The 25512-nt window shown below is 38.8% G+C and overlaps 1 protein-coding gene across 1 annotated transcript in view; it reads right to left on the minus strand.

Moving 5' to 3' along the window:
• LOC139311228 (guanine nucleotide-binding protein G(q) subunit alpha) overlaps positions 1-25512 on the minus strand; it is a 111285-nt gene that overhangs the window by 53872 nt on the left and 31901 nt on the right. Inside the window, exon 2 of the mRNA XM_070935621.1 lies at positions 19241-19425. Within this exon, the coding sequence (XP_070791722.1) occupies positions 19241-19425 (185 nt within the window). The remainder of the gene's footprint in view (positions 1-19240; positions 19426-25512) is intronic.

The following is a 25512-nucleotide window of genomic DNA, read 5'->3' on the forward strand; positions in this document are numbered from 1 at the left end:
ACTGAATTTTTTTTACTTAAGTACAGTGCTGGAAGAGTCAAATGCCAAAAGTTTAGGGTAGAAAAAAAATTCCTTTGTGTTTTTGTAGAATCAGAATCTGCATGGTTCTGTCGTTGCCTCCTAGATGGAGCCAACAGTAAGGCAGAGATATTGTTCCTCCTTTCTTTTTTGGGGAGGGAGGGAGAGAGGATATTCTCTTCTTTTCGGTGAATTATGCTTCTGTGTCAGCGCTGTCATTCTGCTCATGTGAGAATGAACACAAATGCAAAGAAACAGATTCTTTCTCCTCATGCCAACAATTGCTGAAGGCAATGCCAGAAAGACACTAATTGTACTTTCTGCAAAAGCTGAATGTCTTTTCTCCAGTAAGACAGGGTACTGTCTTGCTTCAGTACAGCTTTTCCTTTGCTTGCTGGTTAAGGGAGATGATAATCATTGCTGGAAAAGAGGCAAATTTATGTAACCCTGATCATTCGTCTCCCTCCCTCCCTCTCTCTCTCTCTCTCACACACACACACACACAGAGGATATTTCTATGTAATGTATCTAGCATACCTAGCATAGGGCTTTGATAACAATATACATTTAAAGCGAATCCCATATTTTAAATATTGGTAGTCCATGTACCCACCTTGGCAGATGATTTATGCAAGAAAAGAGATTGGAAAGGGGAGGGGAGGAATGCAACTCTAATAAACTTCCAGGACTTCAGTACCACTCACCATGATATCCTTCGGGGACTACTGGCAGAGTTCAATATTGGGGCAGTTTTATAGCAATTGTGTCCTGTCCTTTAAAGTTGAGTTCAAAAGGTGTTGCTAGAGGTACATTTTTCAGCACTCAGGTTACTGATCTTTGCAGTCCCTGCTATCTAATAGTGAAATTGCTGGGAGAGATCACTGAGAGTTTTGGAATGAGGTGTATTCAGAATGCTAATAAGAAGACTACAGCTTCCTACTCTCTAATTCCACTTGGCATCCTTGAATTTTGGCTGAGCTTGTAAATGGCTTGATGAGAGAGAACAAGATGAAATTATATTCAGATAAAATAGGAGCGCTATTGGTAAAGAGGAAATTGGACTTGAGAATTGAAGTGAATCCTGTTTGGGATGGGCTTGCACCCAGCAAAAATAAGTTTAATTTAGGAGTGTTCCTTGACTCGCAGCTGTTGCTGGATTTGCAGCTGTGACAAGGGGCGTGTTGTACAACTACAGTTAATATGTAAGGCTACCATTGGAAATACTCTAAAGTTGCAATTGGTATGTATTATGGTAGCTTACCAGTGCAAGACACAGGGATTACTGTATATGATGCTTACACTGAAAGATCAGTTCTGGCTTCCAATTGTCTAGTGGGCACAAACTTAGCCTGAATTAGATTGTGCAGGATAATGAGAAAATAGATGACTTAATTGACTGCTCAGCTACTTAATTCCTCTGTGGGAAAATGCTTGTGCTAGTTCTGCACATTCTGTCCTTTGGTGTCCTTCAAGTTGAGCTTGATGGGATCTTCAAGAAATCCAGGGGCCTTAAAAAATACAGGTAGTCCTCAACTTATGACCACAATTGAGCCCAAAATTTGTTGCTAAGTGAGACATTTGTTAAGTATATTTTGACCCATTTGGTGACATTTCTTGCCACAATTGTTAAGTGAATTACTGCAGTTGATAAATTAATAACACAGTTGTTAAGTGAATCTGGCTTCCCCACTGATTCGTCCAAAGGTTGCAAAAGGTGATCAAATGAGCATGAGACAAAGTAGCAGTCATAAGTATGAACCAGTTGCCAAGGATCTGAACTTTTATCACATTATCATGGGGATTCTACAAAGATTGTAAGTGTGAAAACTGGTCATAAGTCATTTTTTTCAGTGCTGTTGTAATGTTGAACTATCACTAAATGAACTGTTGTAACTCAAGGACTACTTGCAAAAGGAAAACCATTCCAGAAGAAGGAAATGACAAATTATTTCCATATTGTTTCCAAGAGAACTACATGGGCTTGACCATGAAGTCAGCAGAAATCAAGCTTAAATTGAAGGACACTGAAGAACACAGAGTGCAGAAGTACTGACCAGGTGCAAGCTTATTTGGTTTTCTCAGTTCAAACATGGACAGAGAATGCTGTTCCTACCTGAGCCTGTCTAATACAGTCATGTAAAAACCTGAATAACTTGCATGTTAAATTGAGGCTTGGCATGTAAAATATCAAGGTCAATGATGCAGATGAGAGGAAATACATTCTTCAAATGTGTCAGCGGGGACTGGTTTAGGTGTATCCATGTATTGAAATTTTGGATGGATTTCATATGCCACTCAATAATTCTTGGTGTGAACAAAACTCAATTCAGTGATGGCTTGGAGGTTAAATAGAGGGTTTGCCTTTGATTTCTATTTTGAAGATATTTAATCTGTTTTTCACTCCTTTTCAATTTAAAATTCTTTTTGCTCTCTTCTAAGGAATAGAGCTTAACTAGATAGGTGCTAAAAGAAGCTTAAGATCAAATCTTAATTGTTATCGCGATCCATCACTGTCTCCTAGAAAGTAATCAAATTTATCTGTGTAAGGCTAAAATAGATGGCCTCAGAACATGTAGCAATATAATTCAGGTATTTGACTGAAACCAGTATCCCAAACAAAGATATTCTTATTGCATGCTCAGAGAGATTATTATCTTCAGGAAATATGAAATTAGCAATATTTAGCCAGAAGTCAGAACCCTTTCACATTGCTACCCAAATCCTTAGAAACATTTGGAAGAGGTATCTTTAGTTTTTATTTCTATCGATTTGAAATGGTGAGATCAAGCAACACAAATTGGTTTATTTCAGGTTCTGCACTATGAAAAAAAAAATCGCTCATCCTTACTCCAGAGGACAGGACAGGAAAAGCACAGGGCTAAAGACAGTTTTGCACCTCCCCCCCTCTACCTTGGTTACTTGGGGATGATGGGTAGCAGCAAAGCCACTGGGTAGGTTTTCCCCTTACAGAACCTCAAGGGAAGCCAAATGAAGATATGAGGCAAGAATTCCCCTAATGAGAGAAGGGAGCTACAGCATCTCAAAAACAAAACAAACAAGTAACTTAAAGTAAATAGAATCCTCCCCACCCTTTCAAGCTAGGCTGGAAATAAATCAGCTTAGTTTTCCCACTCAGTTGACATCATGGGAATACAGAGGCCCAGAGTTGCTTTCAAACTGGCACAGAATCCTCATGTGGAAGGGTCCTTAGAGAGAAGCAGCACAAGACTGTATCTGGGAAGTAGACAATTAAAATTATTATCCCCATATTAGGATCCAAGACAATAGTAGGCCTCTGGGTAAGGCGAATGGTGAATTTCAAATGTGAAATGTACTGTTTAACGGAGGTGTAAGAATTGGGCACTTGACCTTCCAGTGCAAATCAGTTTTAAAAGAGTTTTCTCTCAGTACTTGTTAGTTGCTATCCCCACTAGGCAGAGAATTCTTCTGACACAGAATTTACTAAATATGAGCACATATACCCATTTTGTGTTCTGTATTTTTCCTGTTCATCAATTATTTTATTTATTTATCTTTATTGCTACATATCTAACTCTACAAGATCTGTGATACAATTACAGATAGTCCTTGACTTACAACAGTTCATTCAATGACCATCGAAGTTACAATGGCACTGAAAAAAGTGGCATGACCGTTTTTCACACTTATGACGATTGCGGCATCCCCTTGGTTATAAGATCAAAATTCAATTGCTTGGCAACTGACTCATATTTATGATAGTTGTAATGTTCCAGAGTCATACATTCCCCTTTTGCAACCATCTGACAAGGAAATTAATGAGGAAGCCTGATTTGCTCAACAAGTGTGTTTGTCGAGTCCAAGCCGAGAGTGTTACTAACTTAATAACTGCAGTGATTCACTTAACAACTGTGGCAAGAAAGGTTGTAAAATGAAGCAAAACTCACTTAACATCTGTCTCATTTAGCCACAGAAATTTTGGGCTCAATTGTGGTTGTAAGTAGAGGACTACCTGTATTTTACAATGTGGTCAGACCAGTGTGCATATATATATATATATACAAACCTCCAAAAAAGATAAGGCATATGCTTGGGAAAATGCCACACTCTAAGAAATACCTGAAAAGAAACAAATAAATGTCCTTGTTTAACTCTGATTGGATTTTGCCTGAAGGGTTGTGTATATATGTATTGTGTTGCACAGACACATATGTATAGAAAAACACTGCATAGGCAGAGATATAAATTACTATATAAAGAAACAAAATCTGTTTTCTAAACAGCAAGATCTTTTTTTCCTAGAGTCGGCAAATGTCTTCTAAATGTCTAAATCTATATCCTTTCACCATCTTTTAATGCTGCATTTTGCATTAAAGGGCTGCGAGACCTCCCAGCTTGACTGTCTGCTCTGACCTAAAAGCTAGTCCAAGCTTGCCAGAAATCTCATGAAACTGGAGTTTCTTTTGAGGACAAAATCTCTATTGTTTATAAAAGGGATTATTCTAGCAGTCCTGGTAGGAGCAATTGAGGTGAAAAAAACCAAATATTCTCTTTAAATCATGTACTGTTAAAAGGTATAGCATATAAAAGAGAATACAAAACAAGATTTCTGTTACAGTTATGTTTTAGACAAAGCAGAAGTTACTTTCAGTAACTACTGTCTTACTACTAATTTATGACTTCATTCAAGAATATGCTTCTAGTGAATTATTTTTTCTCAAGTTTACCGTCTTCATATTATGAATTTATGGATTAAATATGCAACCGGAACCGCTGACATATAACTCTTTTCAGTAATATATAAGTCTGTAGAATATAGAATTCAGGCATACAAATAAATAAATTAACCCATAGTCTGGAACTGTTCAGAAGTTAGAAACCCCATCATTTGGGAGGCCCTGATTATCTCTCTTTTGTCTTTGGACAGCAAGACTTTTGTTCATTTAAATCTATTACTTCTCCAACAAATAAACAATTACAAAAAGATGAAGAGAGATAAAGAATAATCTATAAATTCTGAAATATTTTACAACGGCCATTACCAATTAAAAAAGGAGGGAAAAGGTATATTGTACGCTGCTCTATGAGCAGTCTCTAAATTTGATTAAATAAATAAACAAACAAACAAACAAACAAATAAATAAATGCAAAGAATTTCCTATGGCTTCTCAATGAATTGCACAGTATTTGAACAAATTAATGATAAAAATAATTTCATATGATAAAAGAAACTTTACTAGATACGATCAGTTTACAGAATTAAGCTTATCAGTCTTCACATTGAAATTTCTCTACTATATAATAACTATACTCAGATAACATTCTTGTATATGAAAGTGTCATACAGTAAATTGAAACATAAGCTAACCAAGTACATTGTGTTCACATAACTCACTGTGTTGGAGGAGAAGGGAAAAAAAAACATTTTTTGCTTTATGTAATTAAATAGAAGAACAGCAACAAAAGAACATGAAAATGAAAAAAGCAAAATAGTAACAGCAAAATAAATACTAAAGCTTTTTGTCCATATACGTAAGTATAGAAAGTTTTACACCATAGCTTCTACAAAAGATTACTGTATTTTATTTTAATTGTCCCAACATAATCCAAATCTTTAAACAAGTTGCAAGTACATCAGACATTCAATTTATTTAGTATTTGGCATTATAACTGTAGGTTTGTGCTGCTGAAGCACCTGTTTTTTAGCAATAAGAATGGCATATTTACTTCTACTGTCAACAATCCCCCCAAAAATGAACAATTTTCTTTTTTCCCATTTAAAATTCTGTTGATAACTTGCCAACTCATTTCATTCTGTAAGATGGGTGGCCAATAAATAAATAAAATAATGAATGATTAAATAAAATTCTTTTATATTTTTAATGTAAGATTAAAATTAGCACCTCCACAGCAATGCCGATTAGTAGTATTGAAAAGACTGAAACAGAACTAAATATAATATTAATGCGATTGATTGAATAGCTCTTTAAGCCAATTGACTTCTGGTTTAAGACTATCTCTTGCTTACCTTTAATGGGAACCGGCTATCTAAAATGGGATGTCATCTCCCAATTTTAAGGAATCATAATTACATTATGGTGCAGTTAAAGAATTTCAGCTACAGTAAGTTAGTCTCCTAGGACAATAATGCAAGTCATTTTACCATCTGAACAGCAATGCAATTTTTCTGTGAAGCAGTGGTTGGCATAAGATGCACATTAAAAGGGGTCCTTCTAACCCTATTACTATGTCAATGGGCAGGAACTGTACCTAAAAAAATCCTACTTGGTTGAAAATGCATACATGCTTGTGTGCATGGCACACACACATTTACATACACACACACATGCTCTGTGAATAAAAGATAATTTATTTTATGTCATCTGGAACAAACTGATTTGAAGAAAGAAACTATTATACAGTAAACATTGTTGTTTTTAACATTATCTACTGTCAAATGGACAAGCCGCCAGACACAGTGCTGAATCACATAGTATCATCAATGTACACAGCAGCACAGGAAGCCCAACAGGAAGACAGCAAAGAAGGATGCACTACTAGATTGGACTTAAAACTCCAGAAGGGCCAAACGAGGCTAACAGTTATTTCTGGAAGGCGAAGGAAAAAAGCACAGAGATGGCTAAGTTGCTTACTACAGAATTCTTTTTAAAAATGTCCTTTTAAATAAAAACTAGATTAGGGAAAAAAGTACCGTATTTTTTGGAGTATAAAACGAACCTTTTTCCCCCCTAAATGGGGGTGAAAATTTAGGTATGTCTTATACACTAAATGTAGCTCCAGCCACCCACTGGCCCCCACCCTTTGGCCTCTGCCTCGCAGCAGTTACCTCCTTGCAAGCAAACAGCAAGAAAAAAACAGCTCCTTTCAGCTTCAGCACAGCCTAATTAGCACAAGTTGATTGGATCGGCCTCCCGACTCTCAGCTAATTTGCTCTCAGCTGTTTTGTGCAGGGCTCTACTGCTTGCTGCAAAGAGGTAAATTGCTGGAGCAGATTTTTTTTCCCTTGTGCTAATCAAGTTATGCTGAAAACAAAAATGAAAGTAAAGCAGGCTGTTTGCTGCAACAAGGCAAAATTGCTCAGAGGCAGCAGCAGAGGGAGATTTCTTTTTCCTTACCAAAAAAGGTAGGTGCAAACAATGGAAAATTTAGGGCAAAAGAGGAGAGTTCAAGATTTTAAAACACAAAAAAAAAAAGGAGAAAGAAAAAGGCAAAAATAAAAATGGGAAGGGAGAAAAAGAAATGAAAGAGAAAGGTGTTATACATATTTAGAATTGAAATATGAATAGTAGTAAGAAATAAATGGGAAATCATGATTGTAAAAATGAAATGAATAATAATTGGAATATTTGTCTCTGTATTTTTGAAATCTAGACAATGATAAGTTTTTATTTTTTTATTTATTTTAGAAATATGAATACCGTATTTTCCGGCGTATAAGACGACTTTTTAAAACATGAAAATCTTCACAAAATTCGGGGGTCGTCTTATACGCCGGGTGTCGTTCTCCTGTAACCAGGCAGACCAGCCCGAAAGGTTCTGATGAGCCTTAAATGGCTCTGATGATCCAAGCTCTGACGATCCCAGCTGAGTTGCCTGCTAATCAGACAACTCAGCTTGGATCACCAGAGCCATGTAAAAAGAAAAAAGTTTTCCCCCTTCAGCTTGCTTACTTTAGCTGCTAATTGCAACACTTGCCTTGCTTCGCTTGCCTGAATCCATTCCATCAGCAAGCAACTCCCTGCCTGCAATCAAACAGGCAGGGAGTTGTGAACTTCAACTCCCAGAATTCCTCAGCTAGCAAAACAAGACTGGCTGAGGAATTCTGGGAGCTGAAGTCTACAAGTCTTAAAGTTGCCAAGGTTGGAGACCCTTGTTCTATTGGGTAAGTTTTTTTCCCCTTTGGAAGCTTTAAAAAAAATAGTTAATTGGGGTTTTTTTTATTGTTCTTTTTTTAGACCTAGCCATTTAAAGTTTAGGATGTTTTAAATTTAGTTTTCATATAAAAATTAAAATAAATTAAAATAAAATAATATTTGTGCAGCTTTCTGAGATTTAGTGTGTTTCTGTAGTGTTTCACTCTAACTACACAAACACACAAAATCTCACAAAGCTGTATGTGGAATTTTGTGTGTGTGAAGTGTGAAAGTTGTTTTTTTGGGGGGCTTTTTGTGGCTGTGTGAGGTTCCTGCTTGTTACAGGGGCCATTTTGGGTTTAGCACAGCTGCTTTTACATTGTGGGTGAGCCAGTTGATGTTTTTTAATTTTTATTTGGTGTGCGTTGGAAGAGGGGTAGTCTTATACGGCGAGTATAGCCCAAACCCTATATTTTAGCAGGAAAAGACAGGGGTCGTCTTATACGCCCAGTCATCTTATACGCCGGAAGTATAAGTATAAAGTATAAACTCTAACAATTGAAATACCTTTAATGGTATATGGTGGTGAAAGTAAAAAGGATTAAGTTGTAGCTTGGATAACAGCTAGAACATTTTAAAATTTAATTAGGGAAATTGTAACTATTGAATTATTTTTAATTATATATTATGATGAAAGTAGAAATTATGAAGTTGTGATTTGGAGGATTATATGGGCAAAACTATTTGGGTTATTGGGAGAGTTTAAGATGTGAAAATGAGTAACATAAGGCGAAAACTATTTAACTAGGGAATATACAAAAAAAAGATAGTTATATAACTAATTGATTTATATTAAAATGTTGAATTTGTATCAAACAATTGTAATATTACATAATTAACCAATGTGAGGATGGATATAAAAATAGATGACAATGGGAAGGGGTATAATATAGAATAGAAGGGAAAAATTGAATTTGATTTAAAATTAGAGATGAAGATGAAGGGTAATATTGGTTTTTTTAAAAAAATAGATGAGGAATAAATATGGCAAAAAGGAAATATAGAAATTATAAATTTAATTGAAATGACTAAACACTGTTTAAATTCGTGAACCGGCCAAATACTCTGTTCAAAGAAAATACATTGTATGTTTATATGTGTTTTTGTCTAAAAAATAAAAAAAAACTTTAAAAACAAAACAAAACAAAAAAGGTAGGTGCATCTTATACTCCGGTGCGTCTTATACTCCGATGCGTCTCATACTCCAAAAAATACGGTATTTAATTAATTGCCTAAAATGGCAATAGATATTGCATCTTGCTGATTGAAATTTATGGAACACAATAAGTGGGGGAGGAACTCGATAGCAAAATGTATCTCATAAGAAGAAAAAAAAGTTGTTCTCAGTTTCTTAATTTCCTATGTATGTCCCAGGCAGCCACTATTTCATATCTGGATATATATTTTTCATCAACATCATAACTGTGAGCAGTCGCTAACTAAGACAGTCTTATACAATACTACCTGCACAATTATTGCCCTGCAGCATGACCCACGTTAATTTAAGTTTCAGCTCACAAACAGTGCTTTCTTCCATACTATCTTTCTTACACCTATTATTCTTGTTCAGTGCCTTTCTTATAATGGACATACCGTAATATATAATACAAAAGTGATCTGTGAATCCTTTGTTTTTACCCTGGGTTTCCTGTCGTATGGGAAATATATTGGAACAGTATGTATTTTTCTGGGGTGATTTTCACTGGATGATTACTTCTGGGAAAATTAACAATAGCATTACATTTTCTCCATTATCTGTCTAATCATGATCTGATTTGGTGAGCTGATGGATACCAAAATCTTTTGTGACAGTTTTCTTGCTCTTTCCAACCTTGCAACTATCAAGTACCCTTTGGGGTGTATGCCTCATTCACTTCTACAGAGTGGTCTCCAATGGAGCAATCAATACATTCTGTATTTTTTTTTTAGGAGAGGGACTTTCATTTTCAAATCTGATTACTGTCTCATTTATTGGAACATTTGATTCAACTTACTCCCTTAGGAAAGTTGATTATCCTACAGTGAATGTTGGATCAACATAATACACAATGCTTCTTGGAATACTGTTTGTTTAACCAAAATTTCCTTATTAACTTAGATGAAGTTCTGATCTTATTGTGAATCACAGTATTGCAGGATTATCAATAGCAACACAGGTTCACTTCCTGTCACCGAGCATGGTATTTTTCTAATATGGAATCAATCTTTTCTTGATGACAATTTTGGCAAAGAGGAAAATGACAAATATTCATGTCCATAATGCACACAGAAATGATGAGTAGCACCATGCCATAAATATGTCAGAGATCTTAGTATCTGCATATTTTTAAGTGACTGATCTTTTTTATTATCTCAAAAGCTATCCCTTTTAAGTGAGGTGAGCTATTTAAAAGGTGAGCTATTAAATTGACATTTCCTTAAACTGTATATGCAAGCATTTTATTTTTTATCAGAGGATCTATTACTAAACTAAAAACCAACTTCTCTGAACTGTGAGCTATCTGGGGCGCCGTGTGATAGATTACAACATGAGCCTGAAGGCATGTAATGATTGTTGAAAGCTTATTTAGTATTCCACCAATTCTTGTTCAAGTGATCCTTGATGGGACCCTACATAATTTCTGCTACCATATTTCTTCAAATAGAAAAATAGAAACAATTTCTTCAAATGGTTAAGCAAAAAACACTTAAATAAAGTTCAAGTAAATATGCTTCCCCAAAAGATCAGGCTAATAAGATCTTTAAATGAACCATTTTCATAATATAAACTCAAATTTGATTTGTATTCTATCATAAATGGAAGATGCATGTCTGTCTGTCCGTCTATCCATCCAAACATCTATCTAATACATACACAAACAATGTACTTGTCTCCTAGAAAAGATAGACATGGTCCAAGACAAAGACATCCACAAAAGGCGAGATCCTGTACGCACGTGAGAGAACCAAATCAAAACTTTCTTAAACATTTCAGGTAAGTCCAGAAAAAGAGGAAAAAGAAAAAAATATCACCTGTGCAATCTGTCCAAGACTAAAAGGGTCCACGAAATGGCAGAAAACTATCTAATTTCTTCTGATATCTTTTTCCAAAACACAATATCCAGAGAACTGGTCTTGCTTTACCCTTCCATTCTAGAAGCAGTAAATGTGAGGTTCACGAAAAGCACAGGAGACATTACTAAAACTCCCTACTTCAGTGTAGCTTTGGGACAGGGGTGAAATCTAATTTTTTTTGCTACTGGTTCTGTGGGCGTGGCTTAATTAATGGGCGTGGCTTGGTGATAAGGTGACTGGGAGGGCGTGGCTTGTTGGCCAGGTGGGCATGGCCAAGTCAATGTCACTTCTTTGCCCTTTTTTAACCTACAAAACACAACACAACAGAACTGGCTCACCTACAATATAAAAGCAGCTGTGCTAGACCCAAAATGGCCCCTGCAACAAGCAGGAAACTCACACAGCCACAAAAAGCCCAAAAAAACAACTTTCACACTTTACACACACACAGCACAACACAACACAACTGGCTCACCCACAATGTAAAAGCAGCTGTGCTAGACCCAAAATGGCCCCTGCAACAAGCAGGAACCTCACACAGCCACAAAAAGCCCAAAAAACCAACTGTCACACTGTACACACACAAAATTCCACATACAGCTTTAAGAGATTTTGTGTGTTTGTGTAGTTAGAGTGAAACATTACAGAAACACACTAAATCTCAGAAAGCTGTACAAATATTATTTTATTTAAATTTATTTTAATTTTTATATAAAAGCAGCTAAATGTAAAACGTCCTAAACTTTAAATGGCTAGGTCTAAAAAAAAAGAACAACTAAAAAAAACCCCAATTAACTATTTTTTTAAAGCTCCCAAAGGGGGGAAAAACTTACCCAATAGAACAGGGATCTCCAACCTTGGCAACTTTAAGACTTGTAGACTTCAACTCCCAGAATTCCTCAGCCAGCTTTGCTTTGCTGGCTGAGGAATTCTGGGAGCTGAAGTCCACAACTCCCTGCCTGCTTGATTGCAGGCTGGGAGATTCAGTTGCTTGCTGATGGAATGGATTGCAGGGATTACAGCAAGGCATTGCGACCAGCAGCTAAGGTAAGCAAGCTGAGGGGGGGAGGGGGAGGGATTTTTGCTTCCGATTAGCAGGCAACTCAGTTGGTATCGTCAGAGCTTGGCTCGTCAGAGCAATTTAAAATTAAAAAAAAGGCTCTGATGATCGCATGGCTCAGCTGGGCATGGGGGGCAGGGGCAGGGATTTTTGCTACCGGTTCTCTGAACTGCCTGCTATTGCTACCTACTCGCCCGAGCCGGTCTGAACCGGGAACATTTCACCCCTACTTTGGGACGATGTTCCTGTTGATGATAAAAAATAGTGGAGACTTTCAAACCTCCTGGTTGTTCATTCACTACCCAAAGAACTACACTGCTACCCTGGCCTGATACAGTGTCAGTGGCTAGCCCCTTTCCATTCCTTCATTTATATAAGAAGGGACACAATTTTTTCAGCCTAATGTAAACACCTACCTGTTCTCTCTGATGTGTAAGAAGATATTTTTGATCATCTGTCTACTGGCTTTGTGAAATTCTGGAGCTGTCCTTATCTCTATGCATATTACAGCTCAAAACAAAACAAAAAGTGTGACAGAGAGACACTCGTTATAAAATAAGCCACTATAAGTCCCATAAGAAAGAAACTATTCCAGTGTTTTACAGGGACAGTAGCTGTCTTTCAAGAGCCATACATTTTTTCTTCAATGGTTACAAATGATCCAGAAGGAAATTTTAACAGTGCTTTACACTTTACTTAAAAAAAAACACACCATTATTTTAAGCTTCTTTTGAATCTGCTACAATGATATATAAGCAACAACTCAAGACAAACGTAAAAACGCAGGAACTAAAAAGCAAGAACAAAAGCAAAGCAAATGCAAGGAAAACAAATCCAAAAATATATCTCCTTTAACTTTCACCATTGTCAACGTTCCACCTGTTTCTTATCCACTGAATTAGGCTTCAGTCCTAAACATGCTTCTTTGGGTTATGTTATATAATTCATGGATATTTTTTAAAACAGTATACAGTATTAGGAGTTCACTACAATCTGGATTCATCAGGGAAAATAAATAATCAACAACTTTGGTACTTTATAGTGAGGCTGCTTTTGTGATAGCAAAGGTTAAATTTGTATATATTTCTGGTACTCTTCAAGTCACTACCTTTAACCTATCAGTCCTATGCATGCAGCAATCAGGGGGAAAAAAAGCTTGCATATATAGTTTAAGGAAATGTCAATTTAATAGCTCACCTTTAAAAACCAAAGCTGATGGGGGAAAAAAAAACCAAATATCTTACTAAAATTACCAGTTACTCAGATTTAAGTAATTCCAAAATAGCTTTCCTTAGGTCAGGGATCCTCAAACTACGGCCCACCGAAGCCATTAATCCGGCCCGCGCAGGACCATGAGGCTGCCCCATCCACATTGCCCTGCTGGCCCCCACCCACCTTCTGGAGGCCAAGGAGGCCAACATTGGGATGTTCAGAAGCCTCAGGAGGCCAAAACCGGGCCCGTTTTTGGGTGGCAGAGTGCTTTTGGAAGCCGAGGAGGCCAAAAGAGACGTGCTGAGGCCAAGGAGGCCAAAAATGGCCCATTTTTGGCCTCCCTGGCCTCCCGAGAGAGAGAGGGGGGGGAGGGAGAGGATTGTATTGCTTAAGGGACTGCTAAATTGGCCACACCCACCCAGTCACATGACTACCTAGCCATGCTCACCCAGCCAGTCTGGCCCCCCAATAGTCTGAGGGACCATGAATTGGCCCACTGTTTAAAATGTTTGAGGACCCCTGCCTTAGGTTATCAGTGGCACTGGTCTTTTATCTCTAGACCCCTGCCGGTTTAGGGAAGGGGAAAAAAGTCCTGATATGTAACGTGATGTTGCCATGATGCCGCGAGTTTGTCACTCCTGCTCTAGAACCCCCAATATCATAGGCAACAAAAGTAAACCCTAACTTAAAGTCTAATGGGGGAAACCATGTGCAATAGAGTCAGAAGTTTAGTTAGTAACTGCAAATGTTAACTTTTTTGCCTGAAATTCAGATTGCATCTTAAGTCAAATGAACTGAGGATTTATTGTACTTTATGTTCCATTTGCTATGGCCTCTCAGTGGAAAATGGTTGCTGCTTTCCATGTTTCCTGAAAGCATCTCAGTGGACCTGTGCGACATGAAATGTTGGATTAAATTAACTCCTCTCCTGATCTGGCATCGCTTCTGTTCAAGATCTGTGTTGTGGCCCGCCAACAGCCTGCGCGGATTGTGGTTGATCCCGACGACGAGGAGGCTGGTGTGGTGTCGCGCCAGCAGCCTGTGCAGCCGGCGTTCGAGTCAGACAGCGAGGAGGCTGAAGAGGATGTGGTGCCAGAGGCAGAGACTCAGCCAGGGCCTTCAGAACCTCCAGGGGCTCCTTCAAGTGAAGAGAGTGAAGTGGAGGAGCCTCTTCTCAATGCTCGAGCATGCAGGGCTGCCAAAAGGCAGGAGTGGCTACTCAGGAGGAGGTCTCCTCGAGAGTAAGGCTTGGGGTTAACACTCCCTTAGCCTATTTAAGTTCGCACACAGATAGCAAATGTTGATGGAAACATTTGGTGGTCGGACTTCGTTTAATCCCTGTAATTCATAGCAGGCTGATAAGGACATTGGTGGTTAAAGCCTACATTTTGAAAGGGATCTGTTTGTATTAAACAGAGTTTTTGGAGCTGTGTGTGTGTGTGTGCTACACTTCTTGGGACCCGTAGCTGGGGCAGAACAATCTGGGATGGCAATGTTTCAGAGGCTACAGGGCCACAACTCAGCTGCCTCACTTTCTGGAGAGCTGTAAAGGCCATCTGTGAGGTAGTGCATGGTCAAAGGTTTTTTAAAATTATTATTATTTTGTGGCTTTTCAGATGGGATAAGGGTATGCAAGAAGGTTGCCTCAAAGAAGCAAACCCATTCTGTTACCACCCTTAAATCTTGAAAGATCCAAAATTGTGCCACTACAATTTGTCAACTAAATGATTTAATTTTAATGGTGTGGCCTTGGGCGATACAGTATATGCAGTCCACTATATTCCCACCCAGTTTTTTGGTCATTCCCGAGTGCAGAAATATCATTTTTCACACAAACATGTTCCACTGATAATGAACACTAATGATGATATTGTTCACTGACAATGAATAGGCCGGGGTATTCCTGATTCAGTTGATATTTTCTTATTGCTGAAAGCATATTTCGCAAAGACGTATTTCTCCCTCAGATCATATGAACCTTTGTTTCTTTGTTTCATGGTACCTTTACCAATCTCATCAGCCAGTCCTGTAATTTCCGCTATGTGACCAAAGTCAAGAATTGCTTTGCTCATTCAGTGAGCTGTTGTACACAAATAACACCCTACAAAGTGAGAAATGCTATAGTGAATTACCTAAGCGAGAGCCAAAAGTAAATCCCCAACAGATCTCTCACGCACATGCTTTCATTTCATCCCAGAAGAAACTGATACACACCAAAAATATTATTGCGTAATGTTTTGTTTTAGAAAGCAAATGCTACATTTTTCCTAGTTTCCTCAGATTTAACCATCCAATCACATATGAACCCAATTGCTTTTACAATGGATATTTCTGAACAAATGAATTGCTAAAAGACACATACTGGTCAATTAAAAAAGCAGGCATATTTAAAAAGAAGCTGTACTGCTAATGAGTATAAAACACCTAGAATAAAGTCAGCATGTAACAATATTAACAATAATCACAAAAGTATTTTATTTTATTGAAATTCTTCCAAGTTATATAATCATCAACTTAATTTAACAATTGGACTTAAAAAATAACTGCAACTTGGGGATAAATCAAATGGTTTTGATTGGATTTCTCCTCCCATTCTTTTTTCTTTACTTAGGAATTCTAAGGACGCAAGCATATGCATAATATTGTGACATTTATTACCCTTTGTCTTGGTCAAACCTTATTAACAAAATCAGGACTTTTCATATGGATCTAAGGAATCAGTACTACTATTACTATATACACAAACTCTTCCCAGGTCAGCCTATAAAGATTCATGAATTTCATCTATACCGCCAGTTTATAGTACAATCTAGTGGTGGGTTGCCTCCAGTTTGGACCGGTTCACAAGAACTGGTAGTAAAACCGGCGGGAGGCTCTGCCCACTGACCCGAACATCATCAGGAAGTTTCTGCACATGTGCAGAACAGCACACGTGAGAGAGAACGAAGCGAGCACACACGCGTGGTCCCGTTGCAAACTGGTAGTAAAGGTAAGTAGAACCCACCCCTGGTACAATCTACCTAAAATAGCAATAGCCTTTAGGCTTATATACTGCCCCATACTGTTTTATAGCACTCTCTGGGTGGTTTATAATAAGCATTATAAAAATGCCTCTCGAGCAAGGCCCTTATATTCTGTTTTTCACCCCCTTCACTCTAATCTGCTCTGTTGCCATTGTTTCTTCAAGCTGTTCCCAGAATATATTCTCTGATACCGGTTTCCCTTTTGTGATGCCATATATCAGGATTGAGCAACTACTTTTTCTGTTTAAAAGCAATAGTTCCCACCAAAATCATTTGTTGGAAGTTGCAACATATGTCAAGGCAAAGGGAGTAGGATGGCCTGTGCCTCGCCCCTCTTAGATCCTTTTTTTCACTTCTCTCTTTTATAGATACTCTTTTCGTTCTTTTCTTCCTCTTAACCATAGCACACTGCAAATAGCTGGTGCCAGAAGTCTGCTTTCATCCCGAGCAGAGGGCTTCTGAAAAAGGCCAAGAGGTTGAAGGGGGTCCAGTCTGCCTTAGCAGTAATAATGTTGTTCTGACAAAAGGAGTTGAAGTGGACAACATGCCACTTCTGATTTCTTTTTGACTATTCTTACTTTCTGTTTTCCAACCCCATTCCATTTGCAAGAGAAGCAATCATCCAGCAAACCAGAATTACATTTAATCACAATGGAAAGGTGGGCCGCTTTTCTCATTTATTATCTTCAGCAGCTGACACGTGATAGGCTTTAATTAGACTCATGACAAGGGGAGATAAACTTTTCCTTTCTCTAAACCAGGGGTGTCAAATTCGCGTCATCACGTGATTTATCGCAACTTTTTCCCCCTTTGCTAAACCAAGCGTGGGTGTGGCCAGTTCGTGATGAATTTGGCCCACGGGTCGCGAGTTTGACACCCCTGCTCTAAGCATTGGCATATAAACCTCCAATATTTTTCAAAGTTAGCATTCCTCTATTTCTTTCAGACTCAAGTTACAGATAGTCCTCAAATTATGACCACAACTGAGCCCAGAATTTCGGTTGCTAAGCAAGACAGTTGTTAACTGAATGTTGTCCCATTTTATGACTTTTCTTGACACAGTTGTTAAATGAATCACTGCAGTTGTTAAAGTAGTAGCACGGTTGTTCAGTGAATCTGGCTTTCCCATTGACTTTGCTTGTCAAAAGGTTGCAAAAGGTGGCCACCTGACTCCTGGACACTGCAATTGTCAAAAATGTGAGTCAGTTGCCAAGTGTATGAATTTTGATCACATGACCATGGGGATGCTGCAATGGCTGCCCAAAGGGGTGGGTTCTAAATTTTTTTACTACCGGTTCTGTGGGTGTGGCTTATTTTGTGAGCATGGCTTGATGATCATGTGACAATTCTTTAGGATTTAGCAGACCTACTGGTCTACCAGGCTTTTAACTGCTTGCAGAGCTGTACCGGTCTACTCATTTGTTTTTGGAGGCACCGGTCTATTCATTTGTTTTTGGAGGCACCGGTCTACTCATTTGTTTTTGGAGGCACCGGTCTACTCATTTGTTTTTGGAGGCAGTGGTCTACCCATTTATTTTTGCAGGCACCGGTCTACTCATTTGTTTTCGGAGGCACTGATCAGCTGTAGAGCTGCCCTTTGAAGCCCCGCGGCAAGAGTTTAAACAGTTTTTTTCCTTCTAGCCGATCAGCTGGGACTCAGGAGGCAGCAAAAGATTGGGGGTGGGGCCAAATAAAAGGTAAGAATAATGTGCAGGGGACGGGGGCCCCCAGCTCCCAAACAAAGAGAACCGGTTCGGTGATGTCAAATCGGGCCAAACCGGGAGCAACCCACCACTGGCTGTAAGTGTGAAAAACGCTAATAAGTCACTTTTTTCAGTGCCATTTTAACTTTGAACGGTCACTAAATGAACTGTTTTAGGTTGAAGACTACCTGTCCTTAGAATTTTGAAAATTTTTCTGAATAACTTAGCAGGAAATGCCCAGTATTATTTCTCCTGCAGATAATTACAACATCAGGAAAAAAAAATAGACACAATTTTTCCAAGCACATTTCAGCAAAAATTTAGGGGAGATAAGGTGGAATCAAGACAATATTCTGAATATAATCCATGACCTTATATCATCAATGAGCAGATTTCATGCTGCCTAAGGGCAAAATTCTTGATGTGCTTCCATGCAGCTTATATTTGTTAAGTTATTTTTAGGATGTGTTCCTTCAAGCACAGATTGGTTGTTTTTAATTTCCTCAATCACTGGCATACTATGATACCATAAACTGTGAAACTGGCACCACTTCTTGTATCTTTTTATATTAAGTAAACAGTAGACATTCTCCTTTGGGGGAACTATTCTTATGACCTGCAGAAGCCATTCTGGATAAGAAGACAGCAAAAGACTCATTCAGCTTTTTCTTACTTGCTGGAGATAATGACAATAAATACTTAAAAATTAAGATTTCCTTCCAGACATTTTGTACTTTATCTATGAAATTCTGTTCTGTTTTATAGGTCTAGTTTATACAGATTTCCTAATTTTTCACCTAGGTTGTAAAAATATTTGGGTGCTACAGTATAGCAATTTGGCATACAAACAGGAGATCATATGATTCAATATGACACTACAGAAAAAGACATACAAAGCAAGCATGTTAGGGTTAGATAAGGAGAGAGAAATAAGGATGATTTTCTATGTGAAAGGAAGAGTGATTAGTCATGTGACTTCCCATTTAATAGTCCATAATTCTATGCATACGTATCTACTAGTATTATTATTACTACAGAAAAACTAAGGAAGATAAAACATCCAACAGAGTAGTACTTAATAGAGACTTAATATTTTTTATCAATATGCTGTAAATGTCACAGGATATATCTTTCTATTACTCTTTACACTAGATGATAGAGTGCTTTATTTTCCAGAACTGTAAAACTATAAATTCAAAGCCATCCAATACAATAATTGGAAAATAACTTCCAGTATATTTAAAATAGATAGCCTACCTTATTATGCTCATAATTGTATGGGATTCTGAGTGTATCCATAGCTCTGATCATAGACTGTATTGCTGTAAATATATTCTGATACACGAGCTTTGTGAACCCTCTTTTGTCTTCATCAGAATATCCTGAACCGTGAATGATTCTCATTTGTTTGATAAATGTGCTTTTGCCACTTTCTCCCGTACCTGCAAAACATTTGAAAAGAGATGCATCATTAGGTTACAATGGTTGTAGAAAAAGCATCAGCTCCACAGCTTTACTTGCCTATTTTAAGAATTAAACTAATAAAAGAATATAAACCCTAACAAGTAACTTATTCCATTTCACAATACTAGGTTAATGAATTCAATCAAACCTAAAACCTTTGTCACTATAAGCTTTACTTAATCTCTGCCTTGTTGTCACATGAAGAAGTAATTTGCACCTAACAATTAAACATTTTATATACAGTGTAGATCTCATTTTCCAAGTGAGAATATTCTCTGTCACTAATAATCAAGTAATTAGCTACTTCATCACTGTACCACTAGAACCTTATGTGATAATGAAATACAGAAAAATATCTGCTTTAGACCCCCTCAATCAATTTTAAAAGCACTCAAAATTCCCCAAGTTTGTTTACACTTTAGAATTAGTTTTAATTTTGCATTTGGAAGTATTTATGTGCCCGTTCTCTTTCCTATAAGGGACCCTTTTTCCTTTTCTGCAAGAAAACATTTTACAAGCATACAAAATATAAAAGACCCTATATACATGACATAACAGCAGAGAGGCAATGCTTCTATTTTTGTGTCACAATAAACAAGTTCATGCACTAAAAAAAATGAAACTCATATTCATCTCCTGATTTCACTCCAGATGTTTAATGTAGATGCCCCAAAGGAAGACAACTCTATATATCTGCCTGCCAACCATTCAATATTTTTTTTATATCCAGGATGAAAATTAGAAAAATGAGAACATCCAAACTGTGACTAGGCAGATAGCAGGAAAAAGAAATTTATCCCCACGTAATGAAATTAGTGCCTTTTAACAATTTTGCAGTTTCTGTACTCTCAACATTATTTTGATATGATATGGTTCTCTAGTCCTTGAAGTTCCACATACCTGCCACTGATACTATAGAACATGATTCTTAGTGTTATTTTCATAAACTGTCTAATAAGGAATTATTAACCATCTTGTTTGCAGTTCAGCCAAGATGGGCCATTTATATCACATGTAGGCAATGCTAGCTGTTGGTAGATTACAATCAGCCTTCTCCCTTATAGTGAAGGATGCTTAAATGGAATGAAGAAAGCTGGATTGTATTTGAATTTTATTTGAATTCAAACACATTGCTGATTTACAAAGCAATACAGCATAAGAGACAGAAAATTTGTTGTTGTAGTCTAAAAGAACCACTCCAACAAGTGAACTTAAAAGAAGGAGTAGGTCACTCAACTTAATCAAATTTACTTTTTCATTGACAAATGTAAGATTGCATGTTAGACCCTCAATGTATTTGTTAAACATGAGGAGAAAATTTGGAAAATCCAATTCATAGTTTATTTTGAACATCATTGAATAATACCAAGCTGGCACAATATACTATCATTTTTTTCAGTTCTGGAAGGGAAAAATGGTACAATTATTTCCCATATACTGTTTTCTTTGTTCTGTATTGTAAAAGTAATTTAAATCCTCAACAGATCTGGGGTTCTGTTCTTTGATGATTTTTTTTTTTTGCATTAAAATTCTATACCAACAGAAATCACCATGTTGGCTGTAAGTATAAATCCTGGAAAACGATAACTTTGAGATACTGTTATATTATTTTGGAATGCCAGCATATTTTAACATTAAACTGCTATTGTAAATATTTGTAAACTGCTCAGAGACAGTGAGATGAGTGGTATATAAATGTGATTAATAACATAAATAAATAGTTGACCCAATGTAACCCAGCTCTTTGTTTTAAGATGGAGTGAAAGGAAACTCTAGCAGATTTTCTTTGATAATGTTTCTGGTCTAAAGTTCATCAACAATGAATTGCAGCAAACTTTGTACCATCTATCTAAAGATGAAGTGTCAGTAAGATAAAGGAGTTGTTGATTAACTTGCTTCTTCAAGTTCATTAACAGGCATGAAAACTCTAAGTGGCCTATTACATATACAATAGCAGAAAAATTCTGTTGAACCTTTATGCTTTCTATGTGTCAGATGAAACTTGTGGAGTTCACTGAACTGAGTTTTGCTTTGCAATGGTCATACAGTGAATTCAGGTTTAGTGGTCTGTCGTGACCACATTATTTCACCAATTTCATTGGATCTATTCAGCCTAATCAGAGTTGAACAAAAAATGACCTCAAATGTTACAACCTCCAGCTCAACCCAGCATCTGCCAAAGCACTTCAGGGAAATGGCTACCCAGCCTCTCTTTGAAGGCCACTACTTGCCTTGCCTTCTTTCTAATGTCCAACCATTCTTAATGACTCTACTTCCCAGTAGTTTTAACTTATTACGTTGATCCTGGCCCTGGGGATAACAAAAAAACAAGCCCATTCTCCTCTCTTTGTGACAATCTTTTAGATATTTGAAGGCTACTATAATCTTTCTCTCTCTCTGTTCTATTTTCTGCAAGCTAAACTTAATTAAACTGTTCCTCATAGGAGTTCATTTCCAGTTCCATTACCAACTCAGTCCAATTTGTTGTTGTCCTTTTACACTGCAGTGCCCAGAGCCGGACACAGTATTCCAAGAGGGTGTTGACCAAGGCAGTGTAAATTGCAATAGCAATAGCACTTAGACTTATATACCGCTTCACAGTGCTTTACAGCCCTCTCTAAGCAGTTTTACAGAGTCAGCCTATTGCCCCCAACAATCTGGGTCGTCATTTTACCGACCTCAGAAGGATGGAAGGCTGAGTCAACCTTGAGCCTGGTGAGATTCGATCTGCCAAACTGCTGGCAGCCGGTGATCAGCAGAAGTAGCCTGTAGTACTGCACTCTAACCACTGCGCCATCATGGCTCATAGTGAACAATTACTTGCTGACTCTATGTTCCTGTTAGTATATCCCAAAATAGCACTGACTGTTTTAACAGCCACATGATACTATGGGCCTACATTCAACTTTTCTTCTATTAGAACATCTAGATGTTTTTCATATGTACTACTCTCAAGCCAGTTCTCCTCTATCCTTTACTTGTGCCTTTCTATTAAACTTCATTCTGCTTGGGTCCACTGATGAAGTTTATCTATAATGTATTTAGAAGTAGAACTATTGTGGAAAACAAAGCAAAGGTACTACCAATAGTAATAGGCCCTTTGGGAACAATCCCAAAACATCTGACCACAATGCTACCATCAGCATTGACAAAATCACTATCAGTCAACTGCTTTGCTTGGAACAGGTTTTATCATGAGACAACACTTTAATACCAACAAAGAACATCTGCCTATTCCAGGTCCTTGAGGAGTTGATCAGTAGATATAAGATGCCAAAAACAATCCAAACATCTAGCTATGTGACCAACTATAAAAACATTTTTTTAAAAAATTATGTGTCATCAGGGCAATGCATACGGTACTTGTCTCAATTTTCCAATCAAAGTTGAAATAAAGCCAATAACAAGTACCGAGAAAAAAAGTATTTTGCCAGGACTTCCTTGTGTCAAACCTATGCCTGCTCTTATTAACTTTGCATTCCTATTGAAGTGTTCATAAACTTGATGCTTAATAATCTGCTGAAGGACCCTGTCCCATGCTGCTGTCAAACTGATCAGTCTGTAATTTCCTGCATTGTCCTCCTTTCTCTCTTTTTTTTTTTGAATACAGAGGCAACATTTACATTCCTCCATTCTTCTGAAACCTTACCAGTTCATCAGTAAGAAAGAATATAGTAAGCAATAGTATACTTCACTACTCTGGATTGTACCCAGTTTATATTTCAAAAGCCAAATTATGTCATTGTTTAGATTACAATTACATAGCAGGTAGTATTTATTATACATATTTTATCAAGAACAAGTTAGATGTGGTAGAATGTAGAAGAATGTGGAGATAATCTAGATATAGATATGCAGATATGCACTAAGGGAGGAGGATAAAATAAAACTTAGTCCTGGAAAGGGAAAGTGTAAGAAAGGAACTCAAAATAATGCCACTTAACTCTGTTGCTATGAGAGGAGACAAAGGTAGGCTTTCATAATTAAGTTGTTACGCGCTACAATAATAAAGTAATATTCCTCTGATTCTTCTTCCTGTGATTTGATTTACAAGAGCCTTGGTGGTGCAGTGGACTAAAGTGCTGTTAAGTAGCACTTAGCTGCCAGCTGCCTGCAATTACTGCAAGTTCAAATCTCACCAGGCTCAAGGTTGACTCAGCCTTCCATCCTTCCGAGGTAGGTTAAATGAGGACCTGGATTGTGGAGGAAATAAGCTGACTTTGTATAAAATGAACGTTGCTTACCTGAACGTTCCTTCTCGACGCGCTGATGGAGAATCCAAAGTGAGGGTTATTCAACAGTCTAGCAGTCAGCACTGAGTGTATGTGTCTTTAAATTTTCTTCAGACACGCCCCCTTGCACGTCATAGGCTTAGTTTTTGTTCACGAAGAGGTAGTAGAAGAATACGCATAGGTCCAAGTCCAGGCAGCCTGACCGGGCGGGTTGGATTCTCCATCAGCGCGTCGAGAAGGAACGTTCAGGTAAGCAACGTTCATTCTCCAACGCGCTGATTGGAGAATCCAAAGTGAGGGATATGCCCAAGCAAGTTCTAGTCCGGGGGGGTGGCAGGCTGCGTCTGCGTGTCTGAAGCGGTGTATACTGATTGTAGAACTCGCCGTCCGAAGGCAGCATCTGCCGAAGCGTACGAGTCAACCTTGTAATGGCGTATGAAGGTGTTCAACGACGACCATGTAGCCGCTTTGCAGACCTCCTCAACAGAGGCCTGGGTCGCCCAGGCCGCCGAGGTGGCCGCACTCCGTGTAGAGTGAGGAAGAATCTTGCCTGGAACAGGTTTCTTCTGAATCATGTAAGCCATGGAGATACAGGCCTTCAGCCATCTCCCGATGGTGGACGAGGAGACCTTCCGTCCCATTGTAGCTGGCAAAAAAGAGACGAACAGCGCCTCCGACTTACGGAAGTGCTTGGTTCTACGGATGTACCGGCGTAAGGATCTGCGGACATCTAGAGTGTGCCACTGGGTCTCCTGTGGCCGCCTCGGGTTCGGACAGAAGTCCGGAAGAACCAACTCTTGTCCACGGTGGTAAGGAGAGTTAACTTTTGTCAAGAACGACGGATCCAGTCGAAGCACCACCCTGTTGGGGAAGAACACACAGAGATCTTCCCGAACCGAGAGGGCAGCCAGCTCTGAAATGCGACGCGCCGAGGTGATCGCAACCAAGAACACCGTCTTCAAGGTGAGGAGCCGCAGACTGACGGAACCCAATGGCTCGAATGGATGTTGTGTAAGAGTCTGTAGGACTAGAGACAGGTCCCAGGTAGGATAGCGGTGGACCGCCGGAGGTCTCAAGTTCGCTGCGCCTCGTAGGAATCCCTTAATCTTGGCATCATGGGAAAGTGGAGTGCCGTCCTTGACCAACAGAACTGTAGTCAACGCCGCCACCTGTCGGCGAAGTGTGTTTGGGGCCAAACCTTTGTCCAGGCCGTCCTGAAGAAAGTCCACAACCTCGGAGACAGACGCTGAAGTAGGATCCACGTGGTTCCTGGAGCACCAGACACAGAAGGAGGACCACGTGGCGTTGTATATGCGGCACGTGGACGGCCGTCTGGAAGCCTGAATGGTAGGTATGGCCCTCTCAGAGATGTTGTCTCGCCTCAGAAGGATCCGCTCAAGCGCCAGGCGGTCAACTGCAGCCATTGAGGCTCTGGGTGCAGAATGACCCCTTGGCTGAGCGATATCCTGTCGTCTGGGATGCGCCATGAAGGGGCGACCGAGAGGTTCAGGAGGTCCGCGTACCAAGCCCTCCTTGGCCAGTGAGGGGCGACGAGTACTATCTCCGCTTTCTCGCGCAGGATCTTGCGGACAAGTCGCGGTATGAGCGGCGTTGGGGGAAAAGCGTATAGCAGTCCCGGAGGCCAGGGAATGGCGAGAGCGTCGATCCCTTCTGCCTGTGGACACGGGTAGCGAGCGAAGAATCGAGGAAGCTGAGCGTTGTCCCGTCGGGCGAACAGGTCGAGAACGGGAGTTCCGAAGCGACGAGACAGGTCGTGGAAGATGTTCGGGTGAAGGCGCCACTCCGACTCGTCTATCAGCGTCCTGCTCAGCC

The sequence above is a fragment of the Pituophis catenifer genome, unplaced genomic scaffold (assembly GCF_029215685.1).
Source record: "Pituophis catenifer annectens isolate HBS135680 unplaced genomic scaffold, rPitCat1.0.hap2 SCAF_2, whole genome shotgun sequence".
Taxonomy (NCBI): Eukaryota; Metazoa; Chordata; class Lepidosauria; order Squamata; family Colubridae; genus Pituophis; species Pituophis catenifer.